Genomic DNA, 20,537 nt, shown 5'->3' on the forward strand with positions numbered 1-20,537 from the left:
ATGTATAGTACTAGCTTATTTATAGTACTAGTTTATTTATAGTACTACTTCATTTATAGTACTAGTTTATTTATAGTACTAGTTTATTTATAGTACTAGTTTATGTATAGTACTAGTTTATTGTACTACTTAATTTGTAGTACTAGATTATTAATAGGACTAGTTTATAGTACTAGTTTATTTTATATCACTACTTTATTTATAGTACTACTTTATTTATAGTACTAGTTTATTTATAGTACTACTTTATTTATATCATTACTTTATTTATAGTACTAGTTTATTTATAGTACTACTTCATTTATAGTACTAGTTTATTTATAGTACTAGTTTATTTATAGTACTAGTTTATGTATAGTACTAGTTTATTGTACTACTTAATTTGTAGTACTAGATTATTAATAGGACTAGTTTATAGTACTAGTTTATTTTATATCACTACTTTATTTATATCACTACTTTATTTATAGTACTAGTTTATTTATAGTACTACTTCATTTATAGTACTAGTTTATTTATAGTACTAGTTTATTTATATCATTACTTTATTTATAGTACTAGTTTATTTATAGTACTACTTCATTTATTGTCTTTATTTATTTAGAACTACTTCATTTATAGTACTAGTTTATTTATAGTGCTAGTTTATTCATAGTACTAGTTTATGCATAGTACTAGTTTATTTATAGTACTAGTTTATTTATAGTACTACTTCATTGATAGTACTTTATTATTTATAGTACTACTTAATTTATAGTACTAGTTTATTTATAATACTAGTTCATTGTACTACTTAATTTGTTGTACTAGATTATTAATAGGACTAGTTTATAGTACTAGTTCATTTATATCACTACGTTATTTATAGTACTAGTTTATTTATAGTGCTAGTTTATTCATAGTACTAGTTTATTCATAGTACTAGTTTATAGTACTAGTTTATTTATAGTACTAGTTTATTTCTGTCTTTATTTAACCCCCTAGTATGACTCATAATGATGACTGTGGTTTTTCCTGCTCCTTTTCCTCTCCTCCTGCAGCTTTTCCTCTCCTCTACCTCAGTATGACTCCAGGTGATGATTGGTTACTCTATGTTGTTACCACGGTTACTCTATGTTGTTATCACGGTTTCTGTTACCAGAGTTTCTGTTACCACGGTTACTGTTGCCACAGTTTCTCTCTGTGCTTGTTTTATCTGTAATCTACCTCACCTGAATCTACCTCAACACTTAGTAAAGAGACGCATCGGAAGATAGGAATGAAATTATTACAAGTAACCCACAATAGATGACATTCTCACATTCTTGTGTCTAGATTTGTACGCATTCTTAAACTGACATCAGTCCCATTAATTTCATATTGATATAATTTGTATTGGCTGAGTTGCCGCAGGCATCCTCAACACTATCAGCCATAACCTAACAACCATGTTGTTGTAGTAAATGGACTAACTAGCAGAGTGAATAAAGATGTACTATCAGCCATAACCTAACAACCTCCCTCCCTCCCTCCCTCCCTCCCTCCCTCCCTCCCTCCCTCCCTCCCTTCCCTCTCTTCCTTCCTTCCTTCCTTCCTTCCTTCCTTCCTTCCTTCCTTCCTTCCTTCCTTCCTTCCTTCCTTCCTTCCTTCCTTCCCTCCTTACATACTTCCTTCCTAACCTCCCTCCCTTCCTTCCTTCCTTTCCTCCATCCTTCCTTTCCTCCCCTTCCTTCCTTCCCTCCCTCCCCTTCCTGCCTGCCTGCCTGCCTGTCTGCCTCCCTTCCGTCCTTCCTTCCCTCCCTTCCTCCTTCCTTCTCTCCCTCCTTCCCTCCGTCCTTCCCTCCCTCCCTCCCTCCCTCCCTCCCTCCCTCCCTCCCTCCCTCCCTCCCTCCCTCCTGTAGGTTCCTGGTCAGTTTCATGGTGGACGCACGCGGCGGCTCCATGCGGGGGAGTCGTCATAACGGAATGCGCATCATCATCCCGCCCAGGAAGTGCACGGCTCCGACACGCATCACCTGCCGCCTGGCGAAGAGGCACAAGCTGGCCACGCCCCCACCGATGGTGGATGGAGAGGGATTGGCCAGCAGGCTGGTGGAGGTGGGGCCTGCTGGAGCTCAATTCCTGGGGTAGGCCTTCACATTGTTTATTTACCTGTTTGTTAGTTTTGATGCTTCTTTCCTCATCTCCATGGAAGCCATCTGTTCTTGTAGTGTTTGGTGTTGATTTGTTATAGTGTGGTGTTTCAGTGTTTAGATAGAGGAGCTTGCCCACCTTTGTTCCCATGCCAACACAGACCCCAGTAGACACCAGCACTACTAAACTATTGTAGGTCAGTCTGCTGCTTCTTCACATAGCATCCTGCAGATAGCACTACTCTACGTAGTTGAACACTTCTACCATGTGTTGGATAGTCATTGAAAGACACTGCTTGAAGTTGGACACTTCATTGAAAGAGATTGCTTATAGTCTCCGTAGTTGGACACTTCATTGAAATAGACTGCTTATTATCTCCATAATTGGACACTTCATTGAAAGAGACTGCTTATAGTCTCCATAGTTGGACACTTCATAGAACGACTGCTTATAGTCTCCATAGTTGGACACTTCATTGAAAGAGATTGCTTATAGTCTCCATAGTTGGACACATCATAGGAAATACTGCTTAAAGACTAAACAAAAGAACACAGCCTCCACACAGTGATGCTAATGGTGTCGTAGAAGTAGCATCACAGAACTAGCCTCCACATAGTGATGCTAATGGTGTCGTAGAGGTAGCATCACAGAACTAGCCTCCACATAGTGATGCTAATGGTGTCGTAGAGGTAGCATCACAGAACTAGCCTCCACACAGTGATGCTAATGGTGTATTAGAGGTAGCATCACATAACTAGCCTCCACATAGTGATGCTAATGGTGTATTAGAGGTAGCATCACATAACTAGCCTCAACACAGTGATGCTAATGTTGTCTTAGAGGTAGCATCACAGAACTAGCCTCCACACAGTGATGCTAATGGTGTCTTAGAGGTAGCATTACAGAACTAGGTTCCACACAGTGATGCTAATGGTGTCGTAGAGGTAGCATCACAGACCACTTCAGGTGTGGTCAGATGGCCATTTGTTCATGTGCTGTTTTGTAGGAATGCCAGTTTGTTGCTCATATCATCTTCTGTGTCTCTTATTGCTGCTTGGATGTGACTCAGTAAACTGCACCTTCCTAGAAAGCTCCCATGTCTAGACGATGGAGAGATGTTGGTTAGCCGAGTCCTGCAGCTGGGGCCACCAGGAACTAAGTTTATTGGGTAGGAGGAGCATCCCTTAGAGAGACATCAGGCTATCCATGATAGATAATATTAGGACCATCCCATAGAGCAGGGGTTCCCAAACTTTTTCACTCTGGGCCCCCCTTTCCAGCATTGGGGAACATCCCGTGCCCCACCCCCCAACCCGGCCTGCACGCGTGTGTGCCACGTCTATTTATATGGGCTCAAGCACTGTTCTTGTTGGTGTAGAGAAGTTTGTATGTTAAAAGTGTTGTATTCATGTGATATTTGAGTGACTAAAAGATGACAACAATATCTATTGGCTAAAAAACGTAAGTGAAAAAATTACGAACATGACAAGATGAACTGATGATGCACTACCCAGTTTAGAAAATTATACTGTTACAACTTTCAAGAGTAAGTTTAAAGTTGATTTAAGTTTAAGTAAGTTTATATATATTTTTTAAATTAAATATTGGGGGGGGGGGACACCCCACAGTTTGGGAACCACTGCCATATAGAGACATCAGCCTGTCCATGCTAGGTAATATTATCACCATCTCCATCACGACCATGTGATTACCACAGAGAGACATTAGGCTGTCCATGCTAGGTGATATTATCACCATCTCCATCACGACCATGTGATTACCACAGAGGGACATCAGGCTGTTCATGCTAGGTAATATAGCACCATCTCCATCACGACCATGTGATTACCACAGAGAGACATCAGGCTGTCCATGCTAGCACCATCTCCATCACGACCATGTGATTACCACAGAGAGACATCAGGCTGTCCATGCTAGGTAATATAGCACCATCTCCATCACGACCATGTGATTACCACAGAGAGACATCAGGCTGTCCATGCTAGGTGATATTATCACCATCTCCATCACGACCATGTGATTACCACAGAGAGACATCAGGCTGTTCATGCTAGGTAATATAGCACCATCTCCATCACGACCATGTGATTACCACAGAGAGACATCAGGCTGTCCATGCTAGCACCATCTCCATCACGACCATGTGATTACCACAGAGAGACATCAGGCTGTCCATGCTAGCACCATCGCCATCACGACCATGTGATTACCACAGAGAGACATCAGGCTGTCCATGCTAGGTAATATAGCACCATCTCCATCACGACCATGTAATTACCACAGAGAGACATCAGGCTGTCCATGCTAGGTGATATTATCACTATCTCCATCACGACCATGTGATTACCACAGAGAGACATCAGGCTGTCCATGCTAGGTAATATAGCACCATCTCCATCACGACCATGTAATTACCACAGAGAGACATCAGGCTGTCCATGCTAGGTGATATTATCACTATCTCCATCACGACCATGTGATTACCACAGAGAGACATCAGGTTGTCCATGCTAGGTAATATAGCACCATCTCCATCACGACCATGTGATTACCACAGAGAGACATCAGGCTGTCCATGCTAGGTGATATTATCACCATCTCCATCACGACCATGTGATTACCACAGAGAGACATCAGGCTGTCCATGCTAGGTAATATTATCACCATCTCCATCACGACCATGTGATTACCACAGAGAGACATCAGGCTGTCCATGCTAGGTAATATAGCACCATCTCCATCACGACCATGTGATTACCACAGAGAGACATCGCTTGGGCTTTTCCCCTCCTGGCTGTTTCAGCTCTTCCTGCTTGTTGGGCATGATACTCACTGCTGCGCCAGTATCCTGCTATCATGACTGCTGATCCTTTCCCAAGTTTGGTTACTAGCCTGAAACCTCTCCTAACAATATGACTTTGATCTGAATGATGGAGAAGGCTGGGTCTCTATGTCCTCAGTCTCTGATAAGTTTCTACTCCCCTCACTAGGTAGTATCTCCTGTCACTTTAATGTCCAGAACGGGAGTAGATTGCAAGGAGGGACTTACATCTTGACATTTGTTTCATACAAGTTTTCAATTTGCTTGATAAAATACAAAATGAGGCTACATATCAATTCTTCCTCTTGAGTTATATTTTGTGTGTAATTCTCCTCTGTGGCATTTCATAGGATATGGTTATATCATGCCTACATCGCTGGTTCTTTTCCAGTTCTGTGTCATTCTGAGATCTCAAACTGGGACTGTCTACCTTCACATAGTGCAGCTTCTCGTCAGCTTCAGACTTGTCTAACTGCTCCATGCATCGTGTCTGTTCTAATAAATCCAGCTCATTGACATATGTTCCCATTCCGTTACAGACGCTACCATGAAAGTCTTTCAGGTCTATTTGCTCTGCATGTGCACCTCCCATCCTCATCTTCAATACCTCTCCAACAACAACTTAAGATATGAGTATAGAAGTCATGTGACATCATACCAACAGCATCTTCACCTCTCCTCTGTCATCCCAGTCGGCTCAGGAGGGGCGGCCATATTGGGGCTGTAGTGTTGTAGTTTGTGTGTAACCACTGAGAAAGCCCTGTGGTTCCCCCTACAGCCCTGTGATCGTGGAGATCCCCCATTTTGGTTCTATGAGGGGGAAGGAGAGGGAGCTGATCATGCTGAGGAGTGAGAATGGAGAGACCTGGAAGGAACATCAGTACGACTGCAAGACAGATGACCTCAATGAACTGCTCAACGGCATGGATGAAGGTATGGACTATATTATAGGACTATCATTGAGATGGATGACAGTATCGACTTTTATCTACCTCCACAGAGCTGGACAGTTCAGTGTAATAATCATTCTGTTGTCTCTACCTCCACAGAGCTGGACAGTTCAGTGTAATAATCATTCTGTTGTCTCTACCTCCACAGAGCTGGACAGTTCAGTGTAATAATCATTCTGTTGTCTCTACCTCCACAGAGCTGGACAGTTCAGTGTAATAATCATTCTGTTGTCTCTTCCTCCACAGAGATGGACAGTTCAGTGTAATAATCATTATGTTGTCTCTACCTCCACAGAGCTGGACAGTTCAGTGTAATAATCATTATGGTGTCTCTACCTCCACAGAGCTGGACAGTTCAGTGTAATAATCATTCTGTTGTCTCTACCTCCACAGAGCTGGACAGTTCAGTGTAATAATCATTATGTTGTCTCTACCTCCACAGAGCTGGACAGTTCAGTGTAATAATCATTCTGTTGTCTCTACCTCCACAGAGCTGGACAGTTCAGTGTAATAATCATTCTGTTGTCTCTACCTCCACAGAGCTGGACAGTTCAGTGTAATAATCATTCTGTAGTCTCTACCTCCACAGAGCTGGACAGTTCAGTGTAATAATCATTCTGTTGTCTCTACCTCCACAGAGCTGGACAGTTCAGTGTAATAATCATTCTGTTGTCTCTACCTCCACAGAGCTGGACAGTTCAGTGTAATAATCATTCTGTTGTCTCTACCTCCACAGAGCTGGACAGTTCAGTGTAATAATCATTCTGTTGTCGCTACCTCCACAGAGCTGGACAGTTCAGTGTAATAATCATTCTGTTGGATCTACCTCTACAGAGCTGGACAGTTCAGTGTAATAATCATTCTGTTGTCTCTACCTCCACAGAGCTGGACAGTCAGTGTAATAATCATTCTGTTGTCTCTACCTCCACAGAGCTGGACAGTTCAGTGTAATAATCATTCTGTTGTCTCTACCTCCACAGAGCTGGACAGTTCAGTGTAATAATCATTCTGTTGTCTCTACCTCCACAGAGCTGGACAGTTCAGTGTAATAATCATTCTGTTGTCTCTACCTCCACAGAGCTGGACAGTTCAGTGTAATAATCATTCTGTTGTCTCTACCTCCACAGAGCTGGACAGTTCAGTGTAATAATCATTCTGTTGTCTCTACCTCCACAGAGCTGGACAGTTCAGTGTAATAATCATTCTGTTGTCTCTACCTCCACAGAGCTGGACAGTTCAGTGTAATAATCATTCTGTTGTCTCTACCTCCACAGAGCTGGACAGTTCAGTGTAATAATCATTCTGTAGTCTCTACCTACACAGAGCTGGACAGTTCAGTGTAATAATCATTCTGTTGTCTCTACCTCCACAGAGCTGGACAGTTCAGTGTAATAATCATTCTGTTGTCTCTACCTCCACAGAGCTGGACAGTTCAGTGTAATAATCATTCTGTTGTCGCTACCTCCACAGAGCTGGACAGTTCAGTGTAATAATCATTCTGTTGGATCTACCTCTACAGAGCTGGACAGTTCAGTGTAATAATCATTCTGTTGTCTCTACCTCCACAGAGCTGGACAGTTCAGTGTAATAATCATTATGTTGTCTCTACCTCCACAGAGCTAGACAGTTCAGTGTAATAATCATTCTGTTGTCTCTACCTCCACAGAGCTGGACAGTTCAGTGTAATAATCATTCTGTTGTCTCTACCTCCACAGAGCTGGACAGTTCAGTGTAATAATCATTCTGTTGTCTCTACCTCCACAGAGCTGGACAGTTCAGTGTAATAATCATTCTGTTGTCTCTACCTCCACAGAGCTGGACAGTTCAGTGTAATAATCATTCTGTTGTCTCTACCTCCACAGAGCTGGACAGTTCAGTGTAATAATCATTCTGTTGTCTCTTCCTCCACAGAGCTGGACAGTTCAGTGTAATAATCATTATGTTGTCTCTACCTCCACAGAGCTGGACAGCTCAGTGTAATAATCATTCTGTTGTCTCTACCTCCACAGAGCTGGACAGCTCAGTGTAATAATCATTCTGTTGTCTCTACCTCCACAGAGCTGGACAGTTCAGTGTAATAATCATTATGGTGTCTCTACCTCCACAGAGCTGGACAGTTCAGTGTAATAATCATTATGTTGTCTCTACCTCCACAGAGCTAGACAGTTCAGTGTAATAATCATTCTGTTGTCTCTACCTCCACAGAGCTGGACAGTTCAGTGTAATAATCATTATGTTGTCTCTACCTCCACAGAGCTGGACAGTTCAGTGTAATAATCATTCTGTTGTCTCTACCTCCACAGAGCTGGACAGTTCAGTGTAATAATCATTCTGTTGTCTCTACCTCCACAGAGCTGGACAGTTCAGTGTAATAATCATTATGTTGTCTCTTCCTCCACAGAGATGGACAGTTCAGTGTAATAATCATTATGTTGTCTCTACCTCCACAGAGCTGGACAGTTCAGTGTAATAATCATTATGGTGTCTCTACCTCCACAGAGCTGGACAGTTCAGTGTAATAATCATTCTGTTGTCTCTACCTCCACAGAGCTGGACAGTTCAGTGTAATAATCATTCTGTTGTCTCTACCTCCACAGAGCTGGACAGTTCAGTGTAATAATCATTCTGTTGTCTCTACCTCCACAGAGCTGGACAGTTCAGTGTAATAATCATTCTGTTGTCTCTACCTCCACAGAGCTGGACAGTTCAGTGTAATAATCATTCTGTTGTCTCTATCTCCACAGAGCTGGACAGTTCAGTGTAATAATCATTCTGTTGTCTCTACCTCCACAGAGCTGGACAGTTCAGTGTAATAATCATTCTGTTGTCTCTACCTCCACAGAGCTGGACAGTTCAGTGTAATAATCATTCTGTTGTCTCTTCCTCCACAGAGCTGGACAGTTCAGTGTAATAATCATTCTGTTGTCTCTACCTCCACAGAGCTGGACAGTTCAGTGTAATAATAATTCTGTTGTCTCTACCTCCACAGAGCTGGACAGTTCAGTGTAATAATCATTCTGTTGTCTCTTCCTCCACAGAGCTGGACAGTTCAGTGTAATAATCATTCTGTTGTCTCTACCTCCACAGAGCTGGACAGTTCAGTGTAATAATCATTCTGTTGTCTCTACCTCCACAGAGCTGGACAGTTCAGTGTAATAATCATTCTGGTGTCTCTTCCTCCACAGAGCTGGACAGTTCAGTGTAATAATCATTCTGTTGTCTCTACCTCCACAGAGCTGGACAGTTCAGTGTAATAATCATTCTGTTGTCTCTACCTCCACAGAGCTGGACAGTTCAGTGTAATAATCATTCTGTTGTCTCTACCTCCACAGAGCTGGACAGTTCAGTGTAATAATCATTATGTTGTCTCTACCTCCACAGAGCTGGACAGTTCAGTGTAATAATCATTCTGTTGTCTCTACCTCCACAGAGCTGGACAGTTCAGTGTAATAATCATTCTGTTGTCTCTACCTCCACAGAGCTGGACAGTTCAGTGTAATAATCATTCTGTTGTCTCTACCTCCACAGAGCTGGACAGTTCAGTGTAATAATCATTCTGGTGTCTCTTCCTCCACAGAGCTGGACAGTTCAGTGTAATAATCATTCTGTTGTCTCTACCTCCACAGAGCTGGACAGTTCAGTGTAATAATCATTCTGTTGTCTCTACCTCCACAGAGCTGGACAGTTCAGTGTAATAATCATTCTGTTGTCTCTACCTCCACAGAGCTGGACAGTTCAGTGTAATAATCATTCTGTTGTCTCTACCTCCACAGAGCTGGACAGTTCAGTGTAATAATCATTCTGTTGTCTCTACCTCCACAGAGCTGGACAGTTCAGTGTAATAATCATTCTGTTGTCTCTACCTCCACAGAGCTGGACAGTTCAGTGTAATAATCATTATGTTGTCTCTACCTCCACAGAGCTGGACAGTTCAGTGTAATAATCATTCTGTTGTCTCTACCTCCACAGAGCTGGACAGTTCAGTGTAATAATCATTCTGTTGTCTCTACCTCCACAGAGCTGGACAGTTCAGTGTAATAATCATTCTGTTGTCTCTACCTCCACAGAGCTGGACAGTTCAGTGTAATAATCATTCTGGTGTCTCTTCCTCCACAGAGCTGGACAGTTCAGTGTAATAATCATTCTGTTGTCTCTACCTCCACAGAGCTGGACAGTTCAGTGTAATAATCATTCTGTTGTCTCTACCTCCACAGAGCTGGACAGTTCAGTGTAATAATCATTCTGTTGTCTCTACCTCCACAGAGCTGGACAGTTCAGTGTAATAATCATTCTGTTGTCTCTACCTCCACAGAGCTGGACAGTTCAGTGTAATAATCATTCTGTTGTCTCTACCTCCACAGAGCTGGACAGTTCAGTGTAATAATCATTATGGTGTCTCTACCTCCACAGAGCTGGACAGTTCAGTGTAATAATCATTATGGTGTCTCTACCTCCACAGAGCTGGACAGTTCAGTGTAATAATCATTCTGTTGTCTCTACCTCCACAGAGCTGGACAGTTCAGTGTAATAATCATTCTGTTGTCTCTACCTCCACAGAGCTGGACAGTTCAGTGTAATAATCATTCTGTTGTCTCTACCTCCACAGAGCTGGACAGTTCAGTGTAATAATCATTCTGTTGTCTCTACCTCCACAGAGCTGGACAGTTCAGTGTAATAATCATTCTGTTGTCTCTACCTCCACAGAGCTGGACAGTTCAGTGTAATAATCATTCTGTTGTCTCTACCTCCACAGAGCTGGACAGTTCAGTGTAATAATCATTCTGTTGTCTCTACCTCCACAGAGCTGGACAGTTCAGTGTAATAATCATTCTGTTGTCTCTACCTCCACAGAGCTGGACAGTTCAGTGTAATAATCATTATGGTGTCTCTACCTCCACAGAGCTGGACAGTTCAGTGTAATAATCATTATGGTGTCTCTACCTCCACAGAGCTGGACAGTTCAGTGTAATAATCATTCTGTTGTCTCTACCTCCACAGAGCTGGACAGTTCAGTGTAATAATCATTCTGGTGTCTCTACCTCCACAGAGCTGGACAGTTCAGTGTAATAATCATTCTGGTGTCTCTACCTCCACAGAGCTGGACAGTTCAGTGTAATAATCATTCTGGTGTCTCTACCTCCACAGAGCTGGACAGTTCAGTGTAATAATCATTCTGGTGTCTCTACCTCCACAGAGCTGGACAGTTCAGTGTAATAATCATTCTGTTGTCTCTACCTCCACAGAGCTGGACAGTTCAGTGTAATAATCATTCTGTTGTCTCTACCTCCACAGAGCTGGACAGTTCAGTGTAATAATCATTCTGTTGTCTCTACCTCCACAGAGCTGGACAGTTCAGTGTAATAATCATTCTGTTGTCTCTACCTCCACAGAGCTGGACAGTTCAGTGTAATAATCATTCTGTTGTCTCTACCTCCACAGAGCTGGACAGTTCAGTGTAATAATCATTCTGTTGTCTCTACCTCCACAGAGCTGGACAGTTCAGTGTAATAATCATTCTGTTGTCTCTACCTCCACAGAGCTGGACAGTTCAGTGTAATAATCATTCTGTTGTCTCTACCTCCACAGAGCTGGACAGTTCAGTGTAATAATCATTCTGTTGTCTCTACCTCCACAGAGCTGGACAGTTCAGTGTAATAATCATTCTGGTGTCTCTACCTCCACAGAGCTGGACAGTTCAGTGTAATAATCATTCTGGTGTCTCTACCTCCACAGAGCTGGACAGTTCAGTGTAATAATCATTCTGGTGTCTCTACCTCCACAGAGCTGGACAGTTCAGTGTAATAATCATTCTGGTGTCTCTACCTCCACAGAGCTGGACAGTTCAGTGTAATAATCATTCTGGTGTCTCTACCTCCACAGAGCTGGACAGTTCAGTGTAATAATCATTCTGGTGTCTCTACCTCCACAGAGCTGGACAGTTCAGTGTAATAATCATTCTGTTGTCTCTACCTCCACAGAGCTGGACAGTTCAGTGTAATAATCATTATGTTGTCTCTACCTCCACAGAGCTGGACAGCTCAGTGTAATAATCATTCTGTTGTCTCTACCTCCACAGAGCTGGACAGTTCAGTGTAATAATCATTCTGTTGTCTCTACCTCCACAGAGCTGGACAGTTCAGTGTAATAATCATTCTGTTGTCTCTACCTCCACAGAGCTGGACAGTTCAGTGTAATAATCATTCTGTTGTCTCTTCCTCCACAGAGCTGGACAGTTCAGTGTAATAATCATTATGGTGTCTCTACCTCCACAGAGCTGGACAGTTCAGTGTAATAATCATTCTGTTGTCTCTACCTCTACAGAGCTGGACAGTTCAGTGTAATAATCATTCTGTTGTCTCTACCTCCACAGAGCTGGACAGTTCAGTGTAATAATCATTATGTTGTCTCTACCTCTACAGACCTGGACAGTTCAGTGTAATAATCATTCTGTTGTCTCTACCTCCACAGAGCTGGACAGTTCAGTGTAATAATCATTCTGTTGTCTCTACCTCCACAGAGCTGGACAGTTCAGTGTAATAATCATTCTGTTGTCTCTTCCTCTACAGAGCTGGACAGTTCAGTGTAATAATCATTCTGTTGTCTCTTCCTCTACAGAGCTGGACAGTTCAGTGTAATAATCATTCTGTTGTCTCTTCCTCTACAGAGCTGGACAGTTCAGTGTAATAATCATTATGTTGTCTCTACCTCCACAGAGCTGGACAGTTCAGTGTAATAATCATTCTGTTGTCTCTACCTCCACAGAGCTGGACAGTTCAGTGTAATAATCATTCTGTTGTCTCTACCTCCACAGAGCTGGACAGTTCAGTGTAATAATCATTCTGTTGTCTCTTCCTCTACAGAGCTGGACAGTTCAGTGTAATAATCATTCTGTTGTCTCTTCCTCTACAGAGCTGGACAGCTCAGTGTAATAATCATTCTGTTGTCTCTACCTCCACAGAGCTGGACAGTTCAGTGTAATAATCATTCTGTTGTCTCTACCTCCACAGAGCTGGACAGTTCAGTGTAATAATCATTCTGTTGTCTCTACCTCCACAGAGCTGGACAGTTCAGTGTAATAATCATTATGTTGTCTCTACCTCCACAGAGCTGGACAGTTCAGTGTAATAATCATTCTGTTGTCTCTACCTCCACAGAGCTGGACAGTTCAGTGTAATAATCATTCTGTTGTCTCTACCTCCACAGAGCTGGACAGTTCAGTGTAATAATCATTCTGTTGTCTCTTCCTCTACAGAGCTGGACAGTTCAGTGTAATAATCATTCTGTTGTCTCTTCCTCTACAGAGCTGGACAGTTCAGTGTAATAATCATTCTGTTGTCTCTTCCTCTACAGAGCTGGACAGTTCAGTGTAATAATCATTCTGTTGTCTCTTCCTCTACAGAGCTGGACAGTTCAGTGTAATAATCATTCTGTTGTCTCTACCTCCACAGAGCTGGACAGTTCAGTGTAATAATCATTCTGTTGTCTCTTCCTCCACAGAGCTGGACAGTTCAGTGTAATAATCATTCTGTTGTCTCTACCTCCACAGAGCTGGACAGTTCAGTGTAATAATCATTCTGTTGTCTCTACCTCCACAGAGCTGGACAGTTCAGTGTAATAATCATTCTGTTGTCTCTACCTCCACAGAGCTGGACAGTTCAGTGTAATAATCATTATGTTGTCTCTACCTCCACAGAGCTGGACAGTTCAGTGTAATAATCATTCTGTTGTCTCTACCTCCACAGAGCTGGACAGTTCAGTGTAATAATCATTCTGTTGTCTCTACCTCCACAGAGCTGGACAGTTCAGTGTAATAATCATTCTGTTGTCTCTTCCTCTACAGAGCTGGACAGTTCAGTGTAATAATCATTCTGTTGTCTCTACCTCCACAGAGCTGGACAGTTCAGTGTAATAATCATTCTGTTGTCTCTACCTCCACAGAGCTGGACAGTTCAGTGTAATAATCATTCTGTTGTCTCTACCTCCACAGAGCTGGACAGTTCAGTGTAATAATCATTCTGTTGTCTCTACCTCCACAGAGCTGGACAGTGTCAAGGACCTGGAGAAGAAGCGTATATGTCGCATCATCACCAAGGATTTCCCACAGTACTTTGCGGTGGTGTCTCGTATCAGACAGGAGAGCAGCCAGATGGGCCCTGAGGGAGGAGTCCTCTCCAGCCTGACACTTCCATTGGTCCAGGCCTCCTTCCCAGAGGGGGCGCTCACCAAGAAGATACGCGTGGGACTGCAGGTTAGTCTGGTCACAGTGCTGAACTGTTCTGAGAACAGGTTAACTGTCACACTGTACCTGAACTGTTCTGAGAACAGGTTAACCATCACACTGTACCTGAACTGTTCAGGGAACAGTTTAACCATCACACTGTATCTGAACTGTTCTGAGAACAGGTAAACCATCATACCTGAACTGTTCTGAGAACAGTTAAACCATCACACTGTACCTGAACTGTTCTGAGAACAGGGTAACCATCACACTGTACCTGAACTGTTCTGAGAACAGGGTAACCATCACACTGTACCTGTTTACTGTAGTTGTTATGAGCCGAATTAATCACTTGTTGAATAAGTGTTTTAACTGTGGAACAGCGTTTCTGATTGGCTGATTATGAACTTCGATTCTGATTGGTTCTAGGCCCAGCCGGCTCCTGATGACATGGTGAAGAAGATCCTTGGTAACCGGGCAACATTCAGCCCCATAGTGACGGTGGAACCTCGACGCAGGAAGTTCCACAAACCCATCACCATGACGATCCCGGTCCCGCCCTTGTCAGGGGAGGGGGTTAGCAATGGCTACAAGGGAGATTCCACCCCCTGCCTGAGGTTGCTATGCAGCATCACCGGCGGAACCTCTCCTGCCCAATGGGAGGACATCACTGGGACCACGCCCCTAACCTTCGTCAATGACTGTGTCTCCTTCACTACCAATGTCTCTGCCAGGTAAGACTGTCTCCTTCACTACCAATGTCTCTGCCAGGTAAGACTGTGTCTCCTTCACTACCAATGTCTCTGCCAGGTAAGACTGTCTCCTTCACTACCAATGTCTCTGCCAGGTAAGACTGTCTCCTTCACTACCAATGTCTCTGCCAGGTAAGACTGTGTCTACTTCACTACCAATGTCTCTGCCAGGTAAGACTGTGTCTCCTTCACTAACAATGTCTCTGCCAGGTAAGACTGTGTCTCCTTCACTACCAATGTCTCTGCCAGGTAAGACTGTGTCTTCTTCACTACCAATGTCTCTGCCAGGTAAGACTGTGTCTCCTTCACTACCAATGTCTCTGCCAGGTAAGACTGTGTCTCCTTCACTACCAATGTCTCTGCCAGGTAAGACTGTCTCCTTCACTACCAATGTCTCTGCCAGGTAAGACTGTGTCTCCTTCACTACCAATGTCTCTGCCAGGTAAGACTGTGTCTCCTTCACTGCCAATGTCTCTGCCAGGTAAGACTGTGTCTCCTTCACTACCAATGTCTCTGCCAGGTAAGACTGTGTCTCCTTCACTACCAATGTCTCTGCCAGGTAAGACTGTGTCTCCTTCACTACCAATGTCTCTGCCAGGTAAGACTGTCTCCTTCACTACCAATGTCTCTGCCAGGTAAGACTGACTCCTTCACTACCAATGTCTCTGCCAGGTAAGACTGTGTCTCCTACACTACCAATGTCTCTGCCAGGTAAGACTGTGTCTCCTTCACTACCAATGTCTCTGCCAGGTAAGACTGTGTCTCCTTCACTACCAATGTCTCTGCCAGGTAAGACTGACTCCTTCACTACCAATGTCTCTGCCAGGTAAGACTGTCTCCTTCACTACCAATGTCTCTGCCAGGTAAGACTGTGTCTACTTCACTACCAATGTCTCTGCCAGGTAAGACTGTGTCTCCTTCACTAACAATGTCTCTGCCAGGTAAGACTGTGTCTCTGGCTTTACTGGGTTGTTACGTCCATTTACTTTCCATGTGGTTATACTCTAAAAGCTGAAATATTACAGATGACATGAGGTATTCTCAGTGTTATTATACTACAGATGACATGAGGTATTCTCAGTGTTATTATACTACAGATGACATGAGGTATTCTCAGTGTTATTATTCTACAGATGACATGAGGTATTCTCAGTGTTATTATACTACAGATGACATGAGGTATTCTCAGTGTTATTATACTACAGATGACATGAGGTATTCTCAGTGTTATTATTCTACAGATGACATGAGGTATTCTCAGTGTTATTATACTACAGATGACATGAGGTATTCTCAGTGTTATTATACTACAGATGATGAGGTATTCTCAGTGTTATTATACTACAGATGACATGATGTATTCTCAATGTTATTATACTACAGATGACATGAGGTATTCTCAGTGTTATTATACTACAGATGACATGATGTATTCTCAGTGTTATTATACTACAGATGACATGAGGTATTCTCAGTGTTATTATTCTACAGATGACATGAGGTTTTCTCAGTGTTATTATACTACAGATGACATGATGTATTCTCAGTGTTATTATACTACAGATGACATGAGGTATTCTCAGTGTTATTATTCAACAGATGACATGATGTATTCTCAGTGTTATTATACTACAGATGACATGAGGTATTCTCAGTGTTATTATTCTACAGATGACATGATGTATTCTCAGTGTTATTATACTACAGATGACATGAGGTATTCTCAGTGTTATTATTCTACAGATGACATGATGTATTCTCAGTGTTATTATACTACAGATGACATGAGGTATTCTCAGTGTTATTATTCTACAGATGACATGATGTATTCTCAGTGTATTATACTACAGATGTCATGAGGTATTCTCAGTGTTATTATACTACAGATGACATGAGGTATTCTCAGTGTTATTATACTACAGATGACATGAGGTATTCTCAGTGTTATTATACTACAGATGACATGAGGTATTCTCAGTGTTATTATACTACAGATGTCATGAGGTATTCTCAGTGTTATTATACTACAGATGTCATTAGGTATTCTCAGTGTTATTATACTACAGATGACATGAGGTATTCTCAGTGTTATTATACTACAGATGACATGAGGTATTCTCAGTGTTATTATTCTACAGATGACATGAGGTATTCTCAGTGTTATTATTCTACAGATGACATGAGGTATTCTCAGTGTATTATACTACAGATGACCTGTCCTTGTCCTCTGTCCTGTGTGTGTTTCTAACCTGTATCTGTCCTCTGTCCTGTGTGTGTTTCTAACCTGTATCTGTCCTGTGTGTGTTTCAGGTTCTGGCTTGCTGACTGCCACCAGATCCCAGAGACTGTAGGCCTTGCCACCCAGCTGTACAGAGAGCTCATCTGTGTTCCTTACATGGCCAAGTTCGTGGTGTTCGCCAAGATGAACGACCCTATGGAGTCCCGCCTGCGCTGCTTCTGTATGACAGATGACAAGGTGGACAAAACCCTGGAACAGCAGGAGAACTTTGAGGAGGTGGCCAGGAGCAAAGACATCGAGGTGGGTTTCACCTGCTGCTTTCACTTCCTATGTACATCTCCTGCTCTCATCCATCACAATGCTGGGGAATGTATTCCTACACCATACATGATTCTAGAATGACTTGAACACTGTATGGTTAGACCAAGCTGTGTGATCAGGATGTCATTATGCTGTTGTCTCCTAGGTTCTGGAGGGGAGGCCCATCTATGTGGACTGCTATGGTAACTTAGCTCCTCTGACCAAGGCTGGACAGCTACTGGTGCTCAACTTCTACGCATTCAAAGAGAACCGGCTTCCTTTCTGTGTGAAGGTACACATACTATACTACTGTCTTGATGTCCTCCACTGAGTCATGGCCTGGGTATGAGGCTGCTTGATGTTCTCCACTGACTCATGTTCTGGGTAGGAGGCTGCTTGATGTTCTCCACTGACTCATGTTCTGGGTAGGAGGCTGCTTGATGTTCTCCACTGACTCATGGCCTGGGTAGGAGGCTGCTTGATGTTCTCCACTGACTCATGGCCTGGGTAGGAGGCTGCTTGATGTTCCCCACTGACTCATGGCCTGGGTAGGAGGCTGCTTGATGTTCCCCACTCAGTCATGGCCTGGGTAGGAGGCTGCAACGGAACCAGTACTGATTGGAACAAACAGCTTTAGAACAAGGCCCGGAGGCCATAACCTTGTTCCATCCTGCCTCTCATTGATCTGTCACTGGCTTCCTGTCACTGGCTTCCTGAACTCTGCAACAGGGCTTTAATACCCCCCCCCCCCCCCCCGCACTTTAATGAGTGCTCTCCCTTCATGAACTAATCTTACCCTCAGGAACTCTTAGGATAGAGGTTTCCTGACATCACAGTCAGTAGTAGGGTTGATCTATAGCATTAAGAGCCGTAAACTGTGTGCATTCGTTCATGTAGTGAGTATCCCCTAAATGCTTTGGTTCCTCTCTAGGTCAGAGACAACAGCCAGGAGCCGTGTGGCCGTCTGACATTCCTGAAGGAGACCACTAAGACCGCTAAGGGTCTCCCCCAGACGGCCGTGTGTAACCTGAACATCACCCTACCTGCGCTGAAGAAGGTAAGCACTCAGCTGTTGTAATGGCTGTGTTCCATATCATCCCATCCTCATTCAGGGGGATAGAGCAGTATGTTAGAGGTGAAGTGCTGCCTGAGTGTGTCTTTTATCTGTTTTGAGCTTCATAGTGGTTCATAGTGGTTATCTTTGGCTGTTTCCTAGCCAACCAAATCTCCCATCTGATTTGGGACTTCATGCTTTGGTGCCTTGTTCTTTTCAACTGGCTGACTTTGTGGTTGTTGACGTGGTTTCTGTGGCTTCTAATCTGCTGTAAGTGTTGGATTTTCAATGCTGTTGTTTTCTGTGTTTTTCTTTGCTGGCTTTGCGGTGGCTTCTCTAACTGTTTCTGTCAATCACTCCTTTTCACATCCTGTCCATTCCCCTCCTTATTCCGCCTGTTTCTGCAATGCATCTTGGGAACCCAAGGAAATGGAGTCAGACCCAGATGAAGAGGTAATATACAGTACCCTGGTGACCTTTACCCCTGTCCATCCATGGCTGTGCTTCTCTGGTGACATAGCTGTCCAATAAGGCACTGCTCTGTGTCCTCTGCTGCTGCCATTGGCTCATCTAGCTCTGCTTTTGTGAGGCTCGTAAACCCTTGGCTCTACCTCTACCCATCCACCCATGTCCCCTGATCTGTCCCTTTAGGAAAACACTCTTAAGTTAACCTTGCAGAGCTGTTGGTGATTTACTGCTTAGATTTTAATAAGAACACTTTTCTACCAATTAGCCAAAGGAAATCAATCCATGGTTGATTTCCTTTACATACGTTGTTAATAGGCTACCGTTAAGGATGTATGGTGTTTTAATGTAACAATGTTGTAGTAACACGGTCCAGTTTAGTTATCACAGTTCTTAGAAGAGACACAGTCAGTAAACTGACCCAGAGATAGCTACTACCATTTACTGTCAGTTATAAAACCCTACATTTCAGATCCTATTGATCTGACGAGTTGACCCAGAGATAGCTACTACCATTTACTGTCAGTTATAAAACCCTACATTTCAGATCCTATTGATCTGACGAGTTGACCCAGAGATAGCTACTACCATTTACTGTCAGTTATAAAACCCTACATTTCAGATCCTATTGATCTGACGAGTTGACCCAGAGATAGCTACTACCATTTACTGTCAGTTATAAAACCCTACATTTCAGATCCTATTGATCTGACGAGTTGACCCAGAGATAGCTACTACCATTTACTGTCAGTTATAAAACCCTACATTTCAGATCCTATTGATCTGACGAGTTGAGTAGTCAGGTAATGTCAGGTAATCCATCTTCTAACAGAGAACTGATAGGATGTTGTGTTGTTGTTGCAGACTGAAAAGCCAGAACGACGTCATACCTTTACATCTCTAGCCTTACGTAAGCGTTACAGCTATCTCGCCGAGCCTGCCACGAGTGAGTGAGACATTTTCACTAACTTCTATAACAATAATAATCTGCTTGGAGTTGATTTGCATTAACATGTAACATATTGAGTGAGTAATACAGATTATAGCTAGTACATATTTCTATGTGATATCTGCATATTCTCACCTACATAACTTGTATTGTAAGTCCACATGCTCGTTTCTGACATGGTTTACTTTGCATGGTTTGGTTTGATTAGTATTTTAACTTACTGTGCTGTGCTTGCCCACAATGTGTTTTTTATCATTTAAGATATTATTTTTTCACCGGCAATAAAGTAACTCAAATCGCGCCATACAGATTTTGCTTTGATTGACTCCCATAATGATTGGCTTTGTGATTGTATAGCTTTTCCTTTCTGTTGTAGGGAAATGCATGGAAGGTCACTATTGACTTTCTCTCAGCTGCTACAGTTTCCACCGTAGGCGATTGTCACTAAGGGTACTCAGTCTTGCACGACATGTAGAGATATCATGGAGCTGAAACCTAGAGCTGTGTTCTGCCATGTGTCTTGCTGTGATACAGACAGATGGAGGCTTCTGTATAGTGTTCACCTCTGTTTTGTCAGAACACCCTCATTGGGGAATGGAAAGGTGGAACATCAGACCGAACAGATAAAAGACACAGATGGATCTGCTAGTCAGAGG

General features: G+C 42.9%; 1 protein-coding gene across 12 annotated transcripts in view; it reads left to right on the forward strand.

The window, feature by feature from the left end:
* The window catches only part of LOC110510594 (ankyrin-3), a 203,377-nt gene that overhangs the window by 147,289 nt on the left and 35,551 nt on the right, over positions 1-20,537 (forward strand). For 5 of the 12 annotated variants that reach the window (XM_036960358.1, XM_036960360.1, XM_036960363.1 and 2 more), the window contains 8 exons: positions 1,881-2,105; positions 5,733-5,887; positions 13,941-14,152; positions 14,552-14,856; positions 17,185-17,413; positions 17,580-17,705; positions 18,345-18,470; positions 19,797-19,878. In XM_036960358.1, the coding sequence (XP_036816253.1) occupies positions 1,881-2,105; positions 5,733-5,887; positions 13,941-14,152; positions 14,552-14,856; positions 17,185-17,413; positions 17,580-17,705; positions 18,345-18,470; positions 19,797-19,878 (1,460 nt within the window). Of the gene's footprint in view, positions 1-1,040; positions 1,074-1,880; positions 2,106-5,732; positions 5,888-13,940; positions 14,153-14,551; positions 14,857-17,184; positions 17,414-17,579; positions 17,706-18,344; positions 18,471-18,893; positions 18,921-19,796; positions 19,879-20,537 lie in introns of all 12 variants that reach the window. The other 7 variants (XM_036960367.1, XM_036960357.1, XM_036960359.1 and 4 more) reach the window with 3 other exon arrangements.

Source organism: Oncorhynchus mykiss, chromosome 23 (assembly GCF_013265735.2).
Source record: "Oncorhynchus mykiss isolate Arlee chromosome 23, USDA_OmykA_1.1, whole genome shotgun sequence".
Classification (NCBI taxonomy): Eukaryota; Metazoa; Chordata; class Actinopteri; order Salmoniformes; family Salmonidae; genus Oncorhynchus; species Oncorhynchus mykiss.